The sequence below is a fragment of the Cyprinus carpio genome, chromosome B21 (assembly GCF_018340385.1).
Source record: "Cyprinus carpio isolate SPL01 chromosome B21, ASM1834038v1, whole genome shotgun sequence".
Lineage (NCBI taxonomy): Eukaryota > Metazoa > Chordata > Actinopteri > Cypriniformes > Cyprinidae > Cyprinus > Cyprinus carpio.
The window spans coordinates 6122644-6149968 of record NC_056617.1 but is presented as its reverse complement, the minus strand read 5'-3'; the positions used below and the strand labels follow the sequence as shown (position 1 = coordinate 6149968).

General features: G+C 34.5%; 1 protein-coding gene across 1 annotated transcript in view; it reads right to left on the bottom strand.

Annotated features, from left to right (window-relative positions):
* LOC109045559 (probable E3 ubiquitin-protein ligase HERC1) overlaps window positions 1-27325 on the bottom strand; it is a 63062-nt gene that overhangs the window by 7819 nt on the left and 27918 nt on the right. The window contains 37 exon segments of the mRNA XM_042748376.1: window positions 431-553; window positions 649-804; window positions 907-1088; window positions 1323-1461; window positions 1544-1669; window positions 2103-2168; window positions 3017-3322; window positions 4648-4821; window positions 4915-5016; window positions 5100-5231; window positions 5433-5547; window positions 6466-6665; window positions 7611-7738; window positions 7823-8038; window positions 8358-8482; window positions 8641-8768; window positions 8884-9146; window positions 10269-10485; window positions 10656-10905; window positions 13374-13548; window positions 13639-13836; window positions 13918-13970; window positions 14048-14316; window positions 15640-15848; window positions 15924-16051; window positions 16371-16563; window positions 17643-17726; window positions 19049-19206; window positions 19751-19952; window positions 21066-21850; window positions 23198-23507; window positions 23716-23932; window positions 24044-24127; window positions 25511-25750; window positions 25833-26000; window positions 26103-26207; window positions 26311-26570. Coding sequence (XP_042604310.1) covers window positions 431-553; window positions 649-804; window positions 907-1088; window positions 1323-1461; window positions 1544-1669; window positions 2103-2168; window positions 3017-3322; window positions 4648-4821; window positions 4915-5016; window positions 5100-5231; window positions 5433-5547; window positions 6466-6665; window positions 7611-7738; window positions 7823-8038; window positions 8358-8482; window positions 8641-8768; window positions 8884-9146; window positions 10269-10485; window positions 10656-10905; window positions 13374-13548; window positions 13639-13836; window positions 13918-13970; window positions 14048-14316; window positions 15640-15848; window positions 15924-16051; window positions 16371-16563; window positions 17643-17726; window positions 19049-19206; window positions 19751-19952; window positions 21066-21850; window positions 23198-23507; window positions 23716-23932; window positions 24044-24127; window positions 25511-25750; window positions 25833-26000; window positions 26103-26207; window positions 26311-26570 — 6986 coding nt within the window.

The window sequence follows — 27325 nt, the reverse complement described above, 5'->3', positions numbered from 1 at the left end:
AAAAAAGAAAACAAAAAAAAACCTTTTTTTTTTTTTTAAAGAAATTATTACTTTTATTTAGCAAGGATGCATCAAACTGATCAAAAGTGACAGTACAGACATTTATAATGTTACAAAGCATTCAAATAAGTGTTGTTCTTTTGAACTTTTAATTCATCAAATAAAGTTTTGTCTATAATAAGAATGTTTCTTGTGCACTAAATCAGCATGATTTCTGAAGGAACATGTGACACTGAAGACTGGAGTAATGATGCTGAAAATCACAAAAATTTATTAAAATAGAAAACTGTATTTTAATTTTTACTGTATTTTTGGTCAAATAATTGCAGCCTTGGTGACCACAATATTCATCTTTCAAAAATATGAACAAATCTTACCAAATTCAAACTTTTTGAACGAAAATGTACCTGATCAATCAGTAAGACTGTACCTGTGGGTAGCATTTCACTGTACATGGTCCAATACCCAGTTTACCATAATCACCGTCTCCGAAAGCCCACACGCTCAGGCCGTCTGATGACAGGACCAGAGTATGATTGATACCACATGACGCCTAAACACGACAGAAAAGGTCATCTTCACTTATCACGCGCTGGTCAAAGGTCATATACGCACATTAGAATGAAAGTCCAAACAATGAAGAAGCACCTGTCCAATGTGGTACCCATCCAGTGCAGTCACTCTCTCCGGGACCATCTTGTTTGAAGTTGACCTTTGACCCAAGCGTCCAGAATCTCCACTGCCAAAGGTGAAGAGTTTTCCGTCCGCTGTGATGACGGCTGAGTGTTTGAACCCACACGCCAGCTGAAAGAGGGAAATGATGTTCAAACGAAATCTGATGATGTCAGAATCAGAAATCTGAATTCTGAAATCTGATCATGTGATGGTTTTTGTAATTTTCTTTACCTGCACCACTTCCTCTCCCTGCAGAGCCTCGATCTGTTTAGGTCGCCTTTGCCTTTCACTGTTCCCATGGCCAAGTTTCCCATAATCCCCATCACCCCAGCTGAACACCTCTCCGGTCTCAGTGAGAGCCAATGAGTGGCCATCAGACCCGTATGATGTCACCAGCTGAGTCACTACATAACCTATATTAGGGGAAAAAAATAACATGTAATAGATGCAATATATATTTCATGCTTTTTTATATAGAGTCCAAGTTTAGATAATAATAATAATAATAATAATAATAATAATCATTCACATTAAAAAAAAAAATTTTTGAAACCTTTTTCCCCCAAATTCAATGTGTAAATTATATCTGTGTACTACACATATTACTGGCACTGGCCTGAAAATAAGTTTGCTGTGGTTTGCATTACCTTGTAAAGCTGAGATGATAGTTGGGGTGTAAAGGTCGTCTGAGTTACCCTGTCCGAGTCGTCCGTAACTGCCCTCCCCTACAGCCAGAACCGTACCGTTAGCCTGAACCAGGAACGTGCAGTTCTGACCGCACACAACCTGAGAGAAACACGCAGCAGAGATGCATGGAGAGAACAACTTTTTGTGGTAGCTTTGCATGTGTTCTGTGTTGATAATCTACCTGCTGAGTCTGCGAGAGAGAGGGAGCGAGTGTGGGCACAGACGCACTGGTTCCAGCATCCGCCAGCTGCCCGTGACGGCCGTTACCCCACAAATACACCTCACTTTTACCACCCTGCTGCCAGTCCTGTCAAAACCACAAACATGACTTTATTAGATTTAAAAAAAATGTTTAAAGCACTGTTAAATACAATAATATTTCCTTTACACACATTACAAAAACATTAGTCTTTTAATGTAATCTCAAGCCAATTTAGCAAGCTGTAAAAGTAAAACAGGCATAGAGATTTGCTTTAAATAATGAGGAAAGGAGTTTTATGTAAAGTAGAGACAGGTTTTGTGTGGCGCTGGCTGGTAGGGCTTGTGTGGGGTAATTTATAAAAGCTGAATGAATAAAAACACGTGAAGAGTGATAAAAATCTGCCTGAAAGAACAATGCTGAACACAGGGGCTGCACTGACAGAGATGAATGAGGGAGATGAAGGAACATCCGGATGTCTTAACACACACTTCCACATATCTGCTAAACCTCACACACGTTCAGGAACACACAGACTTACTTCAGGTCTGCTGGTCGCCCAGGACATGAGCTGTTCATCCATCATGAAGGTCCATTTACTGTTGTCCTGGAAGGAGAACAAAAGACCCTTTGCATTAATCAAAATAACCTTTAAGGGGCATATTGTAGAAAACAGGATTTTCTGAGCTCAGCTAAAGAATTCTGGTGTCATTGAGATAATATAGATTTTATTAATATTTTGAATATTAGTTGTTATTTTTATATTTTCGGTTTTCGCTTGAATTTTTAGTTAAAGTTTTAGTAATTTTGTTATTTTAGTACATCAGCTTAAACTAAACTGAAAAATGTTGCCTTATTAACTAGCTGAAATATGTTTATTTCCGTTAACATTTTAAATAATTCATATTTTTTTAAATTGTTTTCATTTTAGTTTCAGTTTTACTTTACTATAATATGCTGTAATGAATCATAATACAACATTTATTCCAAAAACTACATGAAAATCTGGAAAAATATAAAGAGGTTAAAGGAAAAACTATAAAATAAAAATTATTATATATATATATATATATATATATATATATATATATATATATATATATATATATATAATATGTATTAGTTTTATACTTTACTGCATTTTTTCCATACTGATTGCACTAGTATTGTCATTATTTCATTGTTTACATCCTTTTATGCTTATTTAGTCTGTCATTTTTTATTATTTGACTTTTTTCATTTTAATCCTTGTTATGTATTTCTTCTTTTCTTAAAAGTAAAGCAGCAAAAACAGCTCATTTAATATTCCAAGTGTCAAAACGACAGTCAAAAAAGGTCTCTTTTTTTTTGTGCAAAGAAACCTTACTAACATTATAAGCAGATTTTGAAAAAGAAAAAAAAAAGGTGCACAAATATCCCAAGTATTTCACAAGGATTAATTCCTTTGCATCTTACCAATGGTTTGGTCAACTCAGTGGATCCTGAATGATGGAATTCAGGTGCAATGAAGGATTCTGGGAAGGCGGTGCCACGAGCAAACGCCTCTGCGCTCTTCACTGTGGTTGAATAGATGGAAAGCCAGTTCCACTCTGAGGGGCAGAAGGATCCAGGGGCCCCATCCTGATCCGGCCCCGTCCCGCTGTGGTGAGGTGGTCTTGGCTGACGGCACAGTAACTGATCCAAGAAGAGACCCACGGCCAGAGCGGCCAGACTCTGAAGAAAGGCACTGTGAGTCAACTGATCGCCCGACATCACATGACTCTGAGGAACGACACACACAAAGGATATGATGTTATATAATATCTATAATGCACTGAGAATACCATTTTCATAGAAATAATTATGGAATAATTAAGGTTTGTTGTTTAAAGAAGCTCACCAAGACAGCATTTATTTGATCAAAAATACAGTAAACGCAGCAATTTTGTTACATATTAAGAATACTGTGAAATATTACGCCTATTTTAATACATTTTAAAATATAATTTGATGAGGTAGGAAGTAAAACTGGGTGGCGCTGAGGTGAGGTTGACTCAGAGAGCTGCAGTGAACTGACTGACTCTGGTCTCTCCTCAGCAGACTGTTTAACCGAGGACAATAATGAGCTGTTAACAGAGACTGTTAAGTGAAGCTCTGCAGCAAAACTGGGCAAAGAGTCAATATGCCAGCAGAACAAACTGAGCCTCAGCAGAAACTCAGACTGGATCAGAACTGAGGCAAATATGTTCAGTATGTGTCAGTGATTATAATGTAGTGAATACAGTGAATGTCATTTCTATAGCATTCTAGAAGACTTCAAGAACTCATTTCAAAACAAAGCACACTTATACAGATTTTCCTGTTTTATACGCAAATTAAAATAAAATAAAAATTAATAAAAATTTAAATATAAAAAAATTATAATCAAAAAAATACATAATCATCACAAACACAAGAAAAATAAAATTAAAATAATAGTAATAAAAAAAAAAAAATAATTATAAAAAAATAATAAAAATAACAAATAATAATAATAATATCACTTTAATGAACTGATACAATAGATTAACATTATATTTACAAACAAACAAAACAAAAATAAATAAAAATAACAATAACATTTATATAAAATCTTTCAATTTGATATCTGATAAAAAAAATCTCTCTCTCTCTCTATATATAATATATATAAATATATATATAATTTTGTATGTGACTATATTTTGTAAATATTAGCAATTTTTCATTTAATTTGAATTTTATTTTATTGACCGATACCAATTAAAAAAAATAATTTAATAATAATAAATAGAAAATAAAATGGTTGTGTGCGGATTTAAGTATTTTGCCGATTTTGTTATTTAGATTACTAACTTAAAGGGATAGTAAAAGATTATAGCAAAATTTCCCCCTTTAAGGCCATTATTTTTTTAAATATAGTTTTCCCTTGTTTATTTATTCTGTTGTTTTTTTTAAATAGCATAGATTTATACGTAATATTTATCAGCTACCGTCCACAACATGAAGACAGCAAAATATATCTCATTACATGAACAATATATGTATTGAATTTTGAGTTTTCAGTTTTGATGAGAAACTGTATGTACCTTCTCATAGCTGTACTGCTCCTGAAGCAATGTGGGAAGGCGCTCAAGAAAGACAGCCATGCAGGGGGCACGATTCAATCCCAGAATGCCCTGACTGCGTAGAACGGAACGGCAGGAGGCCAGAATGTGATTCTGAGAGATCCAGTCTGGGGTACAGCGAATTAGCAAAACATCCTGAGATAGGAGAAACAGAATTAAACATTACTTACACATTTTTTTTATTAAACATAAATAGAATCAAACACTTTTTCATAAAGTGTTTGGTACCTTTGATCTTCCAGAACAAGCGGTCACCCCTATGTGTGGGATCCAGGTGGTACAAACCACGGAGCCCATTCCTGTAACCACAGTCTGCAGGACTGAACCATCCTAGAACACAGGGGAGTTACAATCAAAAACAGGAGCTTTGTAAAGCTAATAAAAGAAATACCTATAAGAAGCGTTTGACTCACTCTGAGAGACCAGATGTTGAGCACCCCTCCGATTCCTCCAGACACCAGTGCAAGTCCACTGGGACAAAATGAGAGGGTCTTTACCGCGGTAATGTGTCCACTCAGGCGGAACACACATTTAGCATTGCCCCGCTAAAACACAAAACACACACACAGCTTCCTTAAACTGCACTAACAAACTCCAAAAAATACATTTAGTGACAAGTAATCTAACAGTAAGGAAGTGAATTAAAAGGTGAGCTTAAACAGGTAATAAATAAGAAGGCTTAATTTACTCCAAGTAAATTATCTTCCCAAAAAACAAAACAAAAAACATAAATAAATCAATCTGACCTTGATGGCACTGCTCTTGTCTTGGCTGGTAGATGGGGTGAGGAAATTGGGCGCTGAGACATTAGCGCCCCCTTGAGGAAGAGTCCACACATACAGGAGGCCATTTTGACATCCACTGAGGAAATAAAGGAAAATCTTAACATTTAGATGATGGATTAGACACCTGTGCATCCTTGAGTGCCAATATAACAGATAAATGTCTACATATCCTAAAAATACTTAATGAAGTACTCATTTAAAGCTCTCCTCTGAGATATCTTGCACCCATTCTTCAAATTAATGGTGTGAAAAATAATAATAGTGCCATATTATACACTTTTGTAACATTTTAGGACCACTTGATTTGATTCTCACTTATAATGTTTCTTCCACCAAAGTTGTCATTTAATTTTACACATTTTCATCTATTTTCCACCCTCTTTATGACTTTTAGGTTTTACTTCTGTTCTATCTATTATCTAAAAGAATGTCACAGCTCTTATTATAAATAATTTAGCTGTGTATTTTAATACATTTTTAAATTGTATTGTTTTATTAAAATGTAATGCTATTTTTTTTTTTTTATCATTTGTTACACTCTAATTCAATATCGAAAGAAAAATCTGTTGCTATCTGGGTTATTATAGCTGGCAAAAAAGAAGGTTCCTTTAATGAAATATAATATAAAAAACTTCCAATGCAACATTTCTAATTTTATTTAGTTTAACTTGATGTCCTAAAATAAATGAAATTAAAACTGAAATAAAAATTAATTAAAACTATACAGACATTTAAAAACAACAAAAACACACAACAAATTACTAAAACTTTTAACAAAATATTAACAAAAACTGTAATAGCATCTCAATGATACTATAAAATAAAACTGGTTTCTATTTCCATTTCATTGCCATTTTAAGAATTCTATATGTAAATGGATTTTTTGTGAGTGAAATGTGTAGTAACACCCCCAACAATTTACTAAATATTAAAGTAGGTGGGCTTCTGGTTTTGAAAATCGCTGTTATGATTATTAAGCATATGGCACACTCACACTGCCATCATAAGACGAGGCTCCGGTCCTCTGCCGGGCAGAGGGCACCACTCGGCCGTGTTGACGGTGCCCATGTGGAACAGAGAGTGGAGGGTGACCCACGCACCGCTGGCACGACCCCAGATCTTCACCACCTCAGAGCGGCCCACAGACAGCAGCAGATGACCGGTAGGGTCCCACCTGAGCGCACTCACACTCTCCTGTGAACATAAAAGCATGTTACTCTCAAAACATATGGGTTCATATACGTCAACATATGTGATCAGTTTCAATCCGTCTGAAATGTGTGAAGAAACCCAATTCATTTAATTGATTAAGTTCATTTGGTTTGTTCAGGTCATCATTCAAAAGTTTCCCCAAAGTCTCCATGTTGCATTTTATCGAAATGAAAACAAATGTATTTTTTGTAATGAAAAGTTTATGGGTGGCAAGATTTTTTATGTTTTTGAAGGAATTCTCTTATTCTCAGCAAGACAAAAGTACAGTAGAAACAGTAATATTGTGAAATACTACTGCAATTTAAAATAACTTTTTTTTTTTGTATTTTTTTTTTAAATGTAATTTATTCCTGTGATCAAAGCTGAATTTTCAGCATCATTACTCCAGTCTTCAGTGTCACATGATCCTTCAGAAATCATTCTAACATGCTGAATTCGAGTTAAATAAACATATTATTAATGATTATTATTTATTATTACACAACTGCTGAAAAGAGCTGAGCTGCTTAATATTTTTGCAAATAATTATTTGTGTAACAATACATTTATTTGGAACGCAAATCTTTCATAACATTATAAATGTCTTTACCATCACTGTTGATCAATTTAATGCACCTTTGCTGAATAAAAGCATTCATTTTGTATAAAAATTATATACATATATACACAATTTAAATATTTTTAAATATTAATGTTAATCACCATCACTGATTAAATATTTTATGCCATTTTTGTGTAAAAAAATATTGAAAAAATATTTTCTAAATATAGTGTTGCTTATGATTCATATCACTTCCAGTCCACTGTCTTATAAATGCTTACAAACAAACAGTTTCAATTAGTCCAAATAAATTATTTATTTGCTAACCAGACCATCATTATTGGTGAATGAAGTGTTTGTGTTTGTTTTGAGGACTCCATACTCACAGGAAATGCTGTTAGAAGAATAGGCGGCTCGATTTCGTAGCTCTCTGCTGTTGCTAGTAGAATTTTGCCATCGGGATAGCCCACGGCAAAGGGTTTTTCAACACTGTACCAGGCCAGACACTGAGGTGCTGAAAAACACAGTGACACTCATTCCCCACTGAATTAAAGAACACACATTAAAACAGAGCTCTTCAGCACATTTCTGGACTAACCTTCTTTCCTGTAGCAGTGAGAGAGCTCTGTTCGCTCCACCCTCAAGTCGTCTGTGACCTCCAGCCAGCAGAGGGAGCCGTCCAGCCGGCCCACCAGCAGACTCTCAGGAGGGCTGACCTGACTGCAGGCTTCCTGACTGAGGAACGGAGTGGAGGTCTGAACCCAAGAGAGTGCAGTGACCCACGAGGACAGAGCCTCGATGTGTGCCTGAGCACCTACAGGAAAAAAGACAAACACAAATGCTTATAAAAGGTGCTTGTATAATACAACCAGAAGCAAATAATGTTATTCTGATGCAAGATTATGGTAACTTTTTTACTTCAGAATAACATCAACCAATGAATTATTCACAACAATTACACAAAAAACCAATAATAAAAAAAAAAAAATAATTCATTCATTCATTCTTCACTCACACTTACTTGCTCTTACAATCAGTTATAAATTACTGTATGCCCATTCGATTACATATAAGATTTGGCAGCAGTAGTGCTGTGTGTGTGTGTACATGTGACAGCAGGATGCTGGTCTGACCATTGACTGTCCAGATGTTGATGAGTTTGTTCTGGAAGGCGGCCAATAGAGTTCCCCCTGCGCTCCAAGATACGGCGGACAGCAGATGAGATCCCATTGAACCATCTGAGCTCTGAGCATCCTCACTGCAGAGACCACACACAAACACACAACTTTCAGCACCCAAAGCATCCATTTCGGTCTCATTCAACAGAAAAAAATTTTCCCAACAGACCAAGGAAACATTTGGAATTTCTCCCTTTCCTAATCAAAAAAAAAAATAAAAAAAAATAGGTAATCTCACCTGATGCTGCAGGTGTGTGTGTGCTGCAGTTCTGCTGTGTTCGGCATTACGGCCCACAGTCGAACAGTCCCATCCTGTGAGCCGGTGGCCAACAAACCTTGTTCTGAATTCCAGCTGCAGCTGCTCACCTACAAACACGGCAGCCAATCAGGAACAAGCCAAGACACAGAGAGAGAGAAAGAGACTTGAAAGACATCTAGCATGCTTCTTCAAGTGTTTCTACTGTATCTGCATCCTCTTTACCCTGTTCTGATGTCCTTCCAGCTTCTTGATGGGACACTTGCGCAGATCTCCGGCCATGTCACTGTATGTCTGGGGTCTGGCAGTGTTGTCTTTCTCAGAGACCGCCAAGGCCTGGACCAGCTGTTGTGCCGCCCACTGTCGGTGTCTGCTGGTCAGCCGGGCCGACAGGGCACAGGCAGCGAGCGCATTAGCCAGCTCCAGCGGCCCGACCCGCACTCCCGCTTGAGAGAGAGGAGGACCTGAGGGTGGAGGGCTTCCGCCTTCTGGCCAATCACATGCCGAGTTAATTAGGATAAGTTAATTCCAAATCATTAACCGCCATTTAAAATGATATATGGGTACCTAAGTGACTCACTAGAATTAAAATAAGCAGAGTTCCCAAAACTCTTGACCACTGTCCATGACTTTTCCATACTGTAAGTTTTCCAGCCAATCATGATTACTGGGTATTAATTAATTAATTAATTTATTTAGACACTGCATTCTCAAGGAACAACTTGTAAACAAATGACATATTTTAGAGATAAGTCTGACTACAAAATATTTTAATTCATTATAGAAATTTCCTTTTTATGATTCCCAGACCTGGTAATCATAGTGTAAAATTCTCTGATACTTCAATAATCAGTTTAAGCTAAAAAAAAAAATACAAAAATTCTTGCAAGATTTCCATGACAGTGAGATTTATTAAAAGTTAATAAAAACTAATAATGAATGAAATAAAAATGCACAATTAAAAAAAACAATCCTGATACTTACGTTTTCCATGACAGTGACATAAAATATCAATATTTATTTATTTTTATTATCTTTTTATATTTTATTATAATATTTGTCATGTGACCATCGTCTGACAAAGAACCACAAATTTCCAAATGTGTTTTAAAATGACTGAAATATTAACAAAACATGTAATAATAAAAATTACAATAAACAAATAAATAAAAATATCCTGATGCTTGCAGGATTTCCATGACAGAGGGATTTATAAAAAGCTGATAAAGGAAAAAAAAAACTTATTGTAAATGTAATAATAAAAATGTAAACACTTAAATAATTTTTATTATTATTAAAATAAATTATTAGTATTAATATTTTATATTTTAATATTAATATTATATTTGAAATATTAATAAGTATTACATTTATAAATATAACAAGTATTACATTTTATGTCATGTGACCATTAACTTTTTTTTTTTTTTAAATAATAATAATTATGCAAACGTTTTGTACAATTTTTGAAATATTAAACTAAAATTTCAGGAGGTACTTCACTTAAATATTTCAGGTCCAAGGGGTTTGGATGACAAAGTTCGGAAATCACCGGTCTAAACTAAACTAAAACATTTAAAATATATGTACTGTTTTGAGAAATTCTTTACCCTTTGATTCAGTGGAATCGCTTCTTTGCACATTATAACGGTATCGAACGCCTTTCTCTGTCAGGAGGGACACCAGACTCTGTGTGACCAGGAAGGTGGGCGGGGTCAGTTCTCTTGGCTCCTGTGGCGCCCCCTTGAGGGCGGAGCTTTGCCTCATCCTCTGCTGCGGATCGGTGATAGCACTGATGTTCATCCCTGTAGCTGCTGCCATGAGATCCTGAGAGGAAGGACATGCAGGTGAGACAGCATGATTACACGGAAGACAGGATGATCAAATGAGCTGAAAGGAGAGAATGATGAAGACCACAGCAAGGATAATGAGGTGAGAAACATTAGCGAAGGAGACAAGAAAGACAGTTGGGGGGAGGAGGGAGAGAGAGAGAGTACCTGAGTGCAGATGTCCACTAACTCTCTGTAGGCAGCAGGACTGTGTGACACTAAACTGCCGATAGCAGAGCTGAGGAAGGACAGGAAGGCGGAGCCTGTGCGATCGCTCACAGAGCCACGCCCCATTCCCTGCTGGCCCACGCCTGTGTGGACACGCCCCCCAGCTGCCAGACACATCAGCCGCACCAGGATACGGATGTCAGCCAGACCCAGAGCCTCCAGACCACTGGACTGATTACACACTGAACTACTGAAACACATGGTGACAGATACACAGTGTGTATTTTTGTACATCTGATATGGATTATCAAAAAAAAAAAATAATAATAATTAAGGGCTTGCAGTGGATTGTAAAAAAGGGGCGGGGTTTAAACTGGCTAAATGACTGGTGAAGTGCACCATATACACCACTGGAAAGAAGTCTGTTGTTCCAACAGAAATTAATTTGATTTTAAGATTACGAGGACAAAAATAAATTAATTAATAAATAAATAAACATGCATAAATGAATCATTCACAATAAGATACTTAAGATGCAATGACAGTGAATTTCCATTTCATGTTGACTTGAATCTTCTCATTAATACAGTATTCATTCAAATTATTTATAATTGACAAAAACACAAAACAGACTTTTTCCCACAAAATTATTTACATCAGGTTTGATAAATGTTTAATATTCTGCTTTTTTAAAGTTTCTGAAAAATAAAAGCATCGTTTGAACACAAAATCAGTCAGGAAATCAACAGAAATGTTGGGTTTGTGTGGAAAAAAAAAGTATTATTGTGGGGTAAAATCTGTAAAATTATGTAGAATGAATTTAGATATATCAGCCATATACCATATAATTACCATGTTAAACTATGCTGAGAACTACACTCTTACCGGAAGCAGAAAAAATAATCAAAAATAATAAAACTAATGCAAAATTATGATCTGATTTTTTTTTTTTTTTTGGAAAAAAATCACAGTATTCAGTATATCAGATTCATTTTGAAGGAGATTACATAAAAGAATTTGACATTTCAGAGAAAAAACATTTTACGGCACCATATATATATATATATATATATATATAGTGCCATAAAATGTTTTTTTCCCCTTCCGGTTTCTTTTTTTTTTTTTTTTTTTTTTGGCAAAGTTGTCGCTCTTAAAAGATTCAGATCATCAAACAAATTTTAATATTACACAAAGATAATGCAAGTAAATACAAAATGCAGTTTTTAAATTATAATTTCATTTATTCAGGGAAAAAAGCTGTCCAAACCTACCTGGCCCTATGTGAAAAATGAATTGCCCCCTCCTGTTAAATCATTAAAGAACTGTGATTAACCAAATTATTTTAGAAAGCTGAGTTAAATTTCACTAGCCACACCCAGGCCTTATTACTGCCAGACCTGATGAATTAAGAAATCACTTAAATAGAATCTGTCTGACGAAGTGAAGCATGCTTAAAGAGCAACATCATGCCACAATCTAAAAAAATTCAAGAAAAGTTGACATGTATCAGTCTGGAAATGATTATAAAGCCATTTCTAAGGCGTTGGGACTCCAGTGAACCACGCTCAGAGCCATTATCCACAAATGGAGAAAATTTGGTACAGTGGTGAACCTTCCCAGGAGTGGCCGGCCAACCGAAATTACTCCAAGAGCACAACGACGACTCATCCAGGAGGTCATAAAAAAACCCAGAACAACATCTAAAGAACTGCAGGCTTCACTCGCCTCAATTAAGCTCAGTATTTATGATTTAACAATAAGAAAGAGACTGGGCCAAAAAACAGCATCCATGGGAGAGTTCCAAGACAAAAGCCACTGCTGACCAAAAAGAACAAAAAGGCTCGTCTCACATTTGCCAAAAAATATCTTGATTATCCCCAAGACTTTTGGGCAAATATTTTGTGGACTGATGCAACAAAAGTTTAACTTTTTGGAGGGTGTTTGTCCCGTTACATCTTGCATAAAACAAACACAGCATTTTATAAAAAGAATATCATACCAACAGTCAACCTGGATTTGAATTTGGAGTGACCAAATCAAAGTCCGGACTTAAATCTGTTTGAGATGCTGTGGCATGACCTTAAACAGTACATTCATGCTCAAAAACCCTCCAATGTGGCTGAATAAAAAAAAACCTATTGTACAAAGAAAAGTGGGCCAAAATTCCTCCAAAGCGATGTGAAAGACTCTTTCTCAGTTATCGCAAACACTTGATTGCAGTTTTTGCTCCAAAGGGGGACACAACCAGTTATTAGGTTTGGACAGCTTTTTTCCCTTAATAAATGAAATAATTATTTCAAAACTGCATTTTGCATTTACACGCGTTATCTTTGTGTAATATTAACATTTCTTTGATGATCCGAATCATTCAAGTGTGACAAATATGTAAATAATGAAAAAAGTTTATTACTTGACAAGGCAAGGAAAATCTGTAAGGATTTTGCAAAATGGATTTAAATAAAGTAAAATGTGTAAAAAAATAAATAAACTAATTAGTCAAATATAATGAAATGGTCAAGGGAAGGGTAATGCATTTGTGACTAATGAGTGTGATGTTGATGGGTGAATAATGGAATTCTGCAAGGCTACAATATCGTGCAGGTCAGTCAGACATTGATGGATCCATCACAGCATGACATGTCAGATTTGGTGAGAAGGAGTTCACAGAGCAGATGATATATTTAGTGCTGAGTGAAGTCAGGTATGAGTGGATGTTACCTGGTGGATGTCTGTGAGAGAGCTCTTATCACAATACTGTAGGCCAGCAAGATCTGAGCGGTGGAGGTGACTCTCCTCAGAGCCAACAGTCTCTCCTGAGGCTCCCGCAGGGATGCTGCCTGCTCACCAAGACTCAGAGGAACCGAGGAGCTCTTCAGCTCGGTGCTGACAACACCTACACACAGAAACAAACAACAACCTGCTGCATTTTACTGAGATTTTGGAAAGCTCTTATAGAAAACATGAAACAAAATAAGAACACTACCTTTGTAAAGCGGGTTGTTGTCACCACTGACCGAGCCGCTAACGAGGGCTCCGAGTGGGTCGTGTTCAATGAAGGGGATTGGGTCGGGCACGGGCTTCTTCTCACTCAGACCTAAAGGCCTCAGAAGAATCCCAAAGTCCTCCAAACCGGTAAGCCTGTCTGAATCCGAGTCTTCCTGGTTACCTAGATCCCATTCATCTAATACAGAGACATTCAAATCATTACACATTCATTTACTAAACTGGATAGTGTTGGTTATTTAAAAGTTTGCACAAATACCTTCTGATGTACCATCTAATTGACCAATCAGATCAGATGCCAAACCTCTTGCCCTGGAAAAACAACATCTGGGTTGTTATATAGCAAAAAGTCAATGGCTACAGCATGTTCATCATTTCTTCATCTTCACCTGTCCTGTTTGGAGCTCATAGCCCCCAGGTTGGAGGCTAGGTACTTTTCCCTTCAAGTCAACACAAAGTAGTATGGACTGCCTGACCCACACTCACCCCCCAACAACCAACCGTCCACGTAGGCCCCGTTGCTGCGGTAACCACGGCGACCGGCGCTCTGACCGCAGCCCGGGTGGTGGCGCTTCATGTGGTTGTTAAACTGCAGGGTGAGTGTGTTACACAGCTCACACTCCACCATCTCATGAGGCTCTGGGTGCTCTTCTCTTCCCTGAGACAAAAATACATTCATAAATGGACAAATAATATTAAAAGAAAAACAGCCAGAATGATTAAACAAACAACAGTATTCAGATAGAATGATAAAATAAATGATAAATCTGACAGAAAAACAAATATGATAGAAATACTATGTAAATGATAAATTATAGAAATAATGACAAAATGATAGATGACAATATGATAGAACAATAGACAGAAAGAATGAATGACAGAGTGAAAAATAGAGGAAAATAGAACAAATGACAGAACAATAAACAATAGAATGAATGAGAGAATGATGGAAATATAGAATGAATGACAAAAAGATAAAAAATAGAAGGAATGACAGAACGATAGAAAAATAACAAATGAAAGAACGATAAAGAAATACAACAAATAATAGAACTATAAAAAATAGAATGAATAAAAGAACATTACAAAAGTAAAGCAAATGATAGAACAATAGAAAAATAGAATGAATGACAGAATGATTGAATTATAGAATGAATGACAACAATGGAAAAATAGAATGAATGAAAGAATGAGAGAAAAATCCAATGAATGACAGAATGATAAAAATAGAACAAATGAAAAATGAGAGAAAAACAGAATAAATGAAAGAACGAGAAAAACAGAACAAACGAGAGAACAATGGAAATAAAGAACAAAAGACAGAACAATAGAAAAATACAAGTAATGAGAGAATGATAGAAAAATAGAATGAATGAAAGAATGAGAGAAAAATAGAACAAATGGCAAAAGAATAAAAAATAGAATGAATGACAGATGATAGAAAAATAGAAGTAATGACAGAACAATGGAGATATAGAACGAATGACAAAAAGATAAAAAATAGAGTGAATGACAAAACGATAGAAAATGAACAAATGACAGAATGATAAAGAAACAGAATGAATGAAATATAGAATAAACGACAACAACAGAAAAATAAAATGAAAGAATGAGAGAAAAAGAGAACGAATTACAGAATGATAAAAATAGAACGAATGAAAGAATGAGAGAAAAATAGAACAAATGAAAGAACGAGAGAAAAACAGAACGAATGAAAGAACGAGAGAAAAAAGAACAAATGACAACGATGACAACAGAATGATAAATAGAGGGAATGACAGAATGATAGATACAACAACTAAACAAAAGGCAGATAGAACGACATATAGACAGACAGAATAATAGATAGATACATAGAATGATAGAACGTTAGATAGAACGATAGAACGACAGATAGAGCAAATGACAGAACTGTAGGTAGAATAAAGCGATAGATAGAAAAACAAGAGATAAACCAATAGACAGATAGCGTCTCCAGTACCTCTACCATCCACAGCGTGTCCCTCTCAGAGGTGATGAACTCTGGGGTGAGCAGCTCCTCATACGGTTCTTCCTGGTACGGATCATCCATGTAGCCCAGCTCCGAGTCGTCTTCAGCAGCAAACGGGTGCGTTTCAGCCCGCTCTGGCCACTCTGCCACTGCCAAGTCCTGTCTGTACAGCGATGGGACAGGACTGGGCGACGGGGAGTCTGAAACAAACAAGTTAGGTCAGCAAACTCATCCTTGCTGAATTAAAAAGAAACTGTATTGTGTATGATTCTGACCTGCTCTCCTGAAGGATGTTCTCTGACTTACTCCGGACCGCTGCCTCCGTGCAGGTGGGGGTCTGTTCCTGGTGAGGTGAACATCTAAGAAGTTCTCTCTCTCCACCAAGTCCAAACCTGCCAACAGACTGGAAAACACAATGGGAATACACACAATGGATAAAAGGAAATGAGCCCATTCTGGGATACAATTTTCCTTGCAGTGTGCTCTGTTGTATATGATTTTTCAGGAAATTTAGTAGGTCATTGTGATCTTGCAAACATGAAATTTGTAAACTGTGCTACTACACATACTGTATACTAGAAACACTAAGAGTAGTATGTTAGTATGCTCTTACGAAAGCAGACACTGAAACCAAGTGGCCGTCAAGGTTGGTTAGGACGCAAAACATGCGAGAGGTGTAATTTAGCACTTATTACTGGTTAGGATGTCGTGCATAAATTCACCTCTCACTGGGTTCTCTGCTCTCCTGTAGGGTGAGAGGAGCTGGAGACTCAGGGCACTGGACCGTCTCTGGCCCTTCAGATGAGGGCGTATCAGTGGCGCCCCCTGCAGATGAGCCCTCTCCGGTGATGGGATGTTCCAGCATCCAGCTCGCCAGCACCTCGATGGTGCGTGAGTCCACCTCTCCAGTGACCCCTGACAGAGGTCGTTTAGAAAAAAAAACGTTTAGACACACTTGAATGAATTAAAGTTTCTTGTGATCTTTTGGACCTTTTGGTCTGAAGTGTATGATAAATGCTTGAAACTTATCAAATATAAAGTGACTGTATGAATTACTTTTTTTCCTACAAATCTATAATTTTATCTTAAAAACAAACAAAATGGAAGCAGGCATGTTGGACTAGATTGTGAAGGAAAACTTTAATACAGAACTGATTAAACTAGAAATCTATGGAAGCTTGTTTCTACCATGGGATAAAAAAAAAAAAAAAAAAGTAATTGCAACTTTTTATCTCACATTTCAGACTTTTTTTCTCAATTATATTTATACATCTTAATATCTCACAATTCTGTTCTTTTTTTCAGAATATGAGACAAAGTCAGAATTGCAGGACAATTTCAGAATTGCAAGATGTAAAGATATAGTTGCAAAAAAATTTGGGGAAAAATATTTTGAAATTGTGGAATATAAACTCATTACTGCGAAAAAAAAAAGATTGAAAAAAACTGTACTGATCGATAAAAAACAAAAGAATTGTTTTTTTTTTAAAGTTGGCTTTGCTAACAAAAAATAAATATATAATTGAATTGTTTAATGTTTAAGAAAAAGTAAATATGCAATAAAATTATTCATTTAAATATATACAAAATATTTATATAAATAAGCTGAACTTTGTTGAACTGTGAACAGAGCATTCATAACAGAAAATAAGACTTCATGCGGCACTCCACTAATATTTCCCATGATTCAGCGGAGTGTTTTATTGTGGAAAAACAGTGAGGGGTGAATTGAAGCAGGATCTCACAGGGAAGTGTAATGAGTGTATCTACTGTAATAACAGCATCATCAGCAGTAAATAATTAGAGACAAAATAAATAAATAAATAAATACAATAATCAAAACCCAACAGAATTTGCCAACTCTTTGTTGTGAATAACTGCACTGCCATCATTGGTTTCTTAACCTTTGAAAATTCCATAAAGCATTGTGACATGATTGTCCCTTTAGCAGGTAAGAATGAGTCTGGCTAGATGTTGCAAGCACTCGTTGGTACCTGCTGCCTCCATGGCCCTGTAGATGTGTCTCATTGAGAAGCCCATTTCAAGCAAGCGCACTGGGACAAACATTTGGGGCTGTTCTGAAGGACAGAAATGAAAATATTCAGTGATGCATCAGAATGTGACTGGACTGTCTGGACTGGGCTGACTGATGCATATTACACCTAATAAAGTTTGATATCTGAGATTTTTTATTTACATAAAAAAAAATTAATATAAACAATTAAAAATATTCAGAAAATGATAAATAAGTAGTATAATATTTCTAAGTCATTGTTAAAAGAGTAAATAAAATATAAAAAGAAAAAAAAAGAAAATACATGGACTACAAATTCCATTACATATTTTTTTTACACGTTAATAAACTTTAATATCTGACACTTCCTACAAATTCCATTATATATTTTGCTGCACTTAATAAAGTTTAATATCTGAGTCTGAGACCACCTTGAAAAATGTTAAAAAAAAAAAAATCATAAAAACATACTTAAAATTATTCAGAAAATGATAAATAAATAATTAGGATAATATTTCTAAGTCACTAATCAAATTTGTGATATTAAAAGAGAAAAGAAAATAATACAAAATTCATTCCTTTTTTTTACACTTAATAAACTTTAATATCTCACATTGACTACATATCCCATTACATTTCCCCCAAATAAAATGTAATATCTACATTGAAAAGTAGATTTTTTTTATTAATTTTTTTTAATAAAAATAATAGTAAAAAAAAATTCATAAAATTTATAGATAAATTGTAAGGATAGTATTTCTAAGTCACTAATCAAATTTGTGATATATAGATATATATAAATTTGTGGTTTTATATATATATATATATATATAGATTATATATATATATATATATAATATCTATATATATATATATAAACTAAGACATTCTCAAACTTTATATTAATTTTTATTTATTAATTTTTATTATTTTTCAATTAATCTTTCACAAAGACTGACACAGATAATAAAACTAAATACATTACATTTATATATATATATAAAAAAAAAATAGAAAAACATTTTTTTTCACTAGTGTTCAAGTTTTGGACCTCAGTGAAATTGGTAATTCATTGTGAGATTCACGGTGCCATTCAACAGGGTGTAAAGATGCACAAAAAAGCCAAAACTTTTTTGCAATCAGTGAGTACAGTATGCAACAAACCCCAAAATCCTTCCAAAGCAAGACTCAAGTGTAAAACATGCACAGGCGTCATGGTTAGATTGAGGAGTTCAATTTCTCAAATGCTCCCACCTGGCGCTACATAAACGATCTTGACATCAGTTTCTAAAAAAACTAATTTAAAAAAAAATCACTAGACCATATGAACTGTGTCCATGGATGCCACATGCTACTTGTATTCCAGAGTCTGTCTGGACATCTTACCCACAGGGGTCCTGGTCTGACCGCAGGGCTCCAGGAAGCTGGTCTGCTGCTCAGTGAAGCCCTCACAGGAGGCTGAGCTCGTCAGGCTGAGCCCGGGAGGCAGAACCGGACTGTGGACAAGACCTGTCAATGTGGGAAATCGCGCCAGTACCATCCGCCTAGAGGAGCCCAGCCACACACACATGCACACACAGACACAAGAGAACCGCTAGCACCTGTTCTAGAGCAAACCTTCAGCTTGAGCATGTGTTATGTTGAGGTGTTAATCACCCTTGAGTCATTAAGCCATGCTCATATGCCTTAAGAGGAGCATGTGTTTATGAGTTTATAACACACACAGCCACGGCTTTACACACACTCACCTGTATTCTCACCCACACTCTCAGTAACCTGTGTGTGAGTGTGTGTCTCAGTTGACGCCGATCTGGAGTGAGAATATCCAGGCATGTCAGAGAGTTTACCGTGTGTGTGTGTGTGTGAAACCCTTGTCTCAGGTCCCTTTCTTTCAAATTGACATAGACTATTACAGTTATTAAAAAAAAAACTGTAAACATATTACTTGCCAGAACAATTACTCCTCAGATGTTACAACACAATGGCATTACTTCATAATACTTTATAATTACTTCACTAATTCTTAGGCTCCTTTATAATGCACTCTTTAAATGTTAATAATTGGGCTTGGATGAAAGAAAAACTCACTGTAGCAGGTTGATGGGAAGGAAAGGGTTAAAGTTCTCCAGGCCGTCAGCCTGAAGGGCAGTGAGGAGCGAGGCTGTGAGGTCATTGGTGGAGGGTGACGCTGATTGGCCGAAGATGGCGGTGCCTTCAGAGCCGTTGCTGTAAAGCGAGACTGAACTGGAGGATTTGGACACAGGCTGAGAGGACGAGTGACCTCCTGAATCTGTGTACACAGACACAACGGAACAAAGTGTCAAATTAATCAATATACAAAAAACAAACAAATATTAAATTAAAAGTCTATGTTAATATTATTATTAATAGTAGAAGTAGCTATTATTATATGTTTTTTTTCCCTTTCTAAGCTACATTAAATCCTACTGCTACTACTATTAAATTATTATATTAAAGTTACTAAATTAAATTATTAAATATAAAAAAAAAAACAAAATGATCATGAGTTTTTTGTAAATTTTTGTAAAATTATGTTTTTAAATACTTTTACATACTAAAACATAAAAAAAAAAAAAATTTAAAATATATTAAAACATATAAAAACAAATAAAAACAAATAAACATTAGTAATAATAATTTATTATTATTAGCTATTTTTCCAGACTTTTGTCTTTCTAAGCTATATGAAATACTACTATTAATAATAATAATAATAATAATAATAACAACAATAAATTGCATTACGGTGTTAAAATGATTAAATTATGAAATTATATTAAGTGTTATGCTAGTTATTAAATCACGAAATTATATTAAGCTTATAAAAATAAACAATAGTTATACTAATAATAAAAATGTAATGATAATGATGAATATTATTTTTGTTATTTACATTTTGTATTATTATTATTATTTTTACCAACCATTGCCTTTCTTTTTGTTATATTTAATTATCATATTAAAATTATTAAATGAATGTTATTAAATTACAAATAAATAATTTTAAAAAGCAGTATTAATATTACTAACTTATTATTTTTATTAGCAGTTTTTACAGATTGCCTATTAGTTTTTTTTTTTTTTTACTTTTGCCTTTTTGCCTATTAATAATTATAATACATTAAATCATTATATTAAAATTATCAAATTATTATGTTAATAATTAAATAAATTAACAGCCGTTATAATATGTATAATAATTAATTAATTAAAATTATTAAATGACATTAATTACTGAATCATTATAAACCAATATATAAACATTTAATTATTATATTATCATTACATGTCAAGTTAAAAAGTTGAATTATTATTATTCAGTAAATGTAGTAAACAACTGAATAAACTGTATTTTTCACATGTTGCTGCCAAAGCTGCAGACCTTTGTGTTCTTTGCTTCCATCCTCGTGCAGTCTGCTCAGCACTCCTTTAAAGATGATGATCTGGGCCCTCTCAAGGTCTGATAAAACCATGGCCTGTTTGATCGGACAGGGTCTGACGGCCCACTTCACCATGCTCCGCACCACAAACTGCAGCACAGAGCGCAGCTCCGCGTTCTCCTCCCCGCCAGCAGAGGCTCTCGCTGGGTCGGGGCTACTTACATTGACCCCTGCATCTGATTTGGGAACCAGGAGGAGATCTGTGAACTTCCCGCAGCTCAGAATGACAGCCAGAGATTTTAGCGCCCCCAAAAGGAGGTAGGAAATGCGGACTGCACGCAGCTCCAAAGCAAAGAAGTCCACTCTAGGTTGTGGTGCAAGTATTGTTGGACAGGGGGCGCTAACACGCTCCTCGTTTGACTGTATGAGGGATCTAAGCGCATCATCTGGGTTCTCATCTCTCCTCTCTTCCACTTTATTTCTGTCCTCATCCACCGGATAGCTCATTCCCTCTTCGTCCATCATAATACGAGCGATGTCCTCGTCCAAATGTCTCTCCAGCTCGCTACGCGGGCCGCCCTCAGAGCTGATTCGGTTTCGTGGCAATCCAGATGTTTCGGATGATCCAGAAGGAGGCTCCCGCTCTTCTAAGATGCCGGTCATCAGGATGAGGTCGAACAACACAGTTGGCTTGAGGCCACGGCAGCGGGACATGTCTAGCTGGGGGACATCACACGGCTCCAGGGAGGAGAGAGGTGTGTCGCTGGGTGACCAAGAATTCAGGAAGCTTTGGGTTAGTGGGACCAGAGCAGGTCACAAGCAATATGAAGATGAGGAGAAGAGTGAGACGGAAGGGGCAAGACAGAAATAAAAGAGTGGAAAGGAAAGGATGCCATGATTAGAAAAAATGAAGGGGACGAAAGACAATACAAGAAAAGGGAAGTGAAGAAATTGAAAAGGAGAAAAGATGCATGCAACTGGTAAAAAGAACAGGACAGGTATAACATACAAAATATACAAAAATTACAATGGCATTTGAACATAGAAACTAATGACAGCGCCTGAGAATATTAAGTTATGAAGCACTACACTATTTTATTCTAAATGGTTTTGTATATTTTATCTATCTATACATTATATATATCTATATATATATATATATCTATATATATATATATATAGATAGATAGATAGATAGATAGATACACAAATGTGTATGTATTACTATACATACACACATTCATTTATTACCTGTCACATTACAGAGACAACAAATTTTTCTAAAATTAAATTGTCTTTTATATGGTCACTGCACAAAGTCAAACTAAATCAGTGCAATATTAATCGGACAAAATTTACTTCCAACCACTAATAAAATATTGTTAGATGTATAAATCTTGCACATAATAAATATAACTAAGCTGATGTATAAAAACTAGATTAACTACCATTTAAAAATAGAGATGTAAATTATTACATTATAATTAATATATTATAATAAAATAAATAATAAATTATTAAAATAAAATGAAATGAAAAACAGCAAAATATCAAATTCAGTAAAAATAGTATTAAATATATTTTATTAATATTTTAAGCTAACATGTGAACTTAATGTTGACAACCTATAAAATAAATTTTGCAAAGTTTTGTTTTTGCTTAGATTTTTTGCACCCCAATTTGAACACTTTATAAACAATGAACATATTTACTATTTATTGCATGACAAAATTTAAAATTAATTTCATTTAATTTTTATTTTTTATAATAAAACAGACATTAAGTAATTTAGAAAAAACAATAGTAATAATAAAAATATGAAAATGATGATTATATTATTGTATGTATATGTATTATTATTTTTACTGACCTTTGCCTTTATTTTTATTATATTTAATTATTACATAGAAACTATTAAATGAATGTTATTCAATTATAAATAAATAATTTAAACAATAACAGTTTTTTACAGACTTTGCTTATTGGCTTTTTTTTTTACTTTTGCCTCTTTGATTATTAATAAATCATAATACATTAAATTAAATTATAATATAAAATGTAATCATTTTATTCTTGCATTTATTTGACTGTCTGTAAGAATACTGTATTTTTGTATATGTATTTGTGTGCTTACCTCACAGTAAAATCTGTCTCCTCCCACTGAAGCTTAGCCAAGGGGCTTCCCTCTTTCAAGACCCCGAGCAGAGTCGCCGGTCGACCGCTGGGTTTGTGCAGACAGGTCCCTCCAGCACGGAGACCGCTGTCCACCCCTCCGATCAGGGCCATGACGGGCCAGACTTCAGTGCACAACACGCTGAGCTGGGCGTCAGAGAGACCCGCTGGGCCAGAGAGGTGGTCTGTCGATGTCCCGACATCTGCCCAAGCAGAGCCCCTCTCTCTGTTCACCCCACATTTCTCATCGGACTCCTTACTGACATGACCTGCTGGCAGAGGACGAAATATATTAACCCTTAAAATACAACTGGCATAGTAACCTCTTAAAAAAAGACTTTTCTAAAAAGTACTTAATGGGGAAAAATTCTATATTATATACGCTCCTGGAAACAAGACGAGTAATCAACTTTTTCAAGTACAGAAAAATGTGTCTGAAAAGTTTATAAATGTATTTAGAATTCAGACAAGTTAACTGACCTATCTTGCCTTGTCCCTCTCTCATGAGAGGGTTGATGAGCTGTAGTTTGTTCAGCATGTGCTGGTTGATATGTTGAACCCAGTCATCGTTCACGTACAGTCGTCTTAGCAGCTGAATGGTGGACTCCAGCAGAACTGTGGCCCTCGGGCTGCACAAGGGCTCCCCTGGCAGAAGATCGCTAGGCATGCCACGCATCTGCAGGTCACATAGCGCCACCTACAGGCCAGTCGAAGAACAGGAGGGTTTTAAAATGAATTATAATATATTATATAATTATAATGTAAAAATTTAACAAACAAAAGTGGTGTAGAGGTTTAAGAGGCTGACCTTTTCTCCTGGGTTGCTGCTGTAGAAAAGAACACAGGGGTAGAGCTCTGTGGCATCCACTCCTTCAAACGCTAGCTTGGGCTCCTACACACACAAAAAAAACAACAACAACTTTAACACCTCATATTTCAGCTTACCCCATATATTTCCATTTTAGGTTCATTACTGTTTTTGCATTATTATTTTAGTTTTTGAAAATTATTTTCCATGTGAATAGAGCTTGAATTTAACCTATTATATTTCTAAATTTTTTTTGCAATTTTACATTGTCGCATTGTGCATAACATCATAATTATATTTTATACAAAATATTCAGCAAGAAATAATGTAATACAGGACTTTATCTAAATTAGAATTAACATATATACATATATATATATATATATATATATATATAATATATATATATATATTTATATATATATATATATATATATATATAAATATATATATATAATATATATATTTTTTTTTTTTTTTTTTTAATCAATGCAACTGATGTTACGCGAGCTGAAATAAAAAATAAAAAGTTTTCACAATTTTTTTTTAGGTTTTTACAAGAAAAACCTTTTTCCTTCAAAATAATGCACACAGAAGCACTGCACACATTTATTAAAAAGTCTATTAAATCTATCATACTCTTTTAATTTTGATTTAATTCCAACTTTAAATGTTCTACTAGCTTATACAGTAAATCAAGCAATACTTTTTGACAGTAATTATAATCCATATATTATATTTAATTACCTTAAATTAGTTATTTTCAAAACAAAAGTTCCAAAGCTTGTAAAAAAAAAAAAAAAAAAAAAAAAAAAAAAAAAACAACACACACCACATTTCACATTAATAAAATAAAATAAAATAATACTAATAATAATGAAAAAAAATCATAGGTTAAATGTGTGATTTGTCTCTTTTAAATGTTCCTATATCCTTGTAACTATATTTCATAGACAAAGTTGATTTGGGATTCATATAAAATTATGATATTGGAGAAAAAAAACAAAAACACACAACATTATAATATACTGGAGTAAGCAGTCACATGGTTTTCAGTACTGCATTGGAGATTAATTCATTTCTGTCAAAATCATGTAATCTATGATGTCCAAAACTCTGTTCACCTGAAAACCACATGACTGCTTAATGCAATATGATACTTTTTTTTCTCCAATATCATATTTTTTTTTTAAATGAAGACTAAATTAACTGTCTATGAAATACAGTTATAGGGATATAGGCATATTTAAAATAGAGAAATCACAGATTTAAACTTTGAATCTGTCGCATTAAATGTGTCAGTCTAAAATAGTAATCACTTTGCCAAAATAAAATAAAATCAAAAAATTAAATGAAATGAAACAAAATGAAATGAAATGAAATGAAAAAGAATCGTTCACAGAACCAAATTAAAACCATTAGGTGTAACAGGAAAGGCATTTAAACTAAGGTCATAAACACACTGACCCTGTTGTTTTTGGCGAAAGAGATTGTTCTGGCCTCCATGTCTAGGATGCAGGTGATGGTGTCCCCCTGGGTGAAGGAGGGCAGAGCTCGGCCCAGCTCTCCTCCGTGATACAGGCTACCGCTGTAGGCCCGGTACAACCACATGTCTGTGGTGGTGCGATGGTTGTAGTCCCGGATGGGCCATCGGGACACTCCAATACATGTCCCTTCATTTCCCCTGTTCTCCTTAGTGATATAAAACTAAGAGATGGAGACAAAAAACTTTAGAATGCAGACCCTGTAAAAGACAAGGGACACCAGTGACTGTATTTTGTATTGTTACCTTCCAGATGAAGCATCCAGATGTGATGGCAGTGGTGGCCAAACCGTACCCTTTCCCCCCCGATCCATGAGAGAGTACATTCCCGCTCTCCAGAGAACAACAGATCAGTTTATGAGGGTCGAAAGAGAAATCACCAATAGGAATACATTCATCTTCACTTCCGCTGTCCTGGGGGACACATAAGCACATATAAAACAATCTAAAATGCATGGACACAAATATGACTGGGTAAAATTTGTACAATGAACAGACAGAGGTGTGTTTAAATACCCTATTTGAGTTCTCCAAAGTTCTCTCTTTTTCTAAGTTTTTCCTCAGGGCCAGAGGTTCCTCCCACATGTATGTGGACAAAAGGCTAAATAATTGATCAACAATCTGAAAACAAAAATGACATGGTAAACTATTTACTCAGAATCAATCAACCACCAATAAGTTAGAGTTAGGTGCACAGCATTAATTAAAACACTTCTTTTCTCACCTGTTTCATGACAACAGGGTCTGAACAGGCAGGGAGAAGAGCTTCCAGAATGTGGAAGGCCAGCAGCTTCGTCCGCAGGTTGTGAAAGCGTGGATTTCCAGAGCTGCATTTGTATGAGATAATTGTCATCAGTGGATCAATCCACTTGACAAATGCAGAGACTCTTTTGGCGACCCTTAGAGACAAAATGCGTCTTAGGAAGACTAGGAAGTCGGCAAGGTGGGACTCCACAACCCTGCTGCTACGAAATACATCTGCACCTAAAATAAAACAAAAATATATATAATATATTTATATAATATAATAATAATATTTATATAATATAATATAATAGTAAAAAACTGTATATATATATATATATATATATATATATATACACACACACTATATATATATATATATATATATATATATATATATATATATATATATATATATACACACACATATATTAGTGCTGTCAAACAATTAATCGTGATTAATTGCATCCAAAAAAAAAGTTTTTGTTTACATAGTGTACTGTGTATATTTTTATGTATATATAACCACACACACACACATGCATATATTTAAGAAAAATAGGCAATGTTTATATATTAAATATATGTATATAAATATATAAAAGTAAATACATTTAAATATTTTCAAAAATAGCACTAATCGTTTGTGTGTATATATATATATATTCTATATATATATAATATATATATATATATATATATATATATATATATAATTTATTATTATTATTAAGATTAAATATAAATTACAAAAAAAAACAAAACAAATAAAACTAATAATATTACTATTATTTTACCTACAATTTAACTACCAATCATTATAAATAAATAAAAAAAAAAAAAAAAATAAATAATGTAAAATTAAAGTAATTAGTTAAAAAAAAAATTGTTACAAAAAAATTACAAATATGCAATGACATAATTATAAGATTACATTTAATATTTATGACTATTGTTGTAATATATATATATAAAAACACTGACTCTTGTGTTGA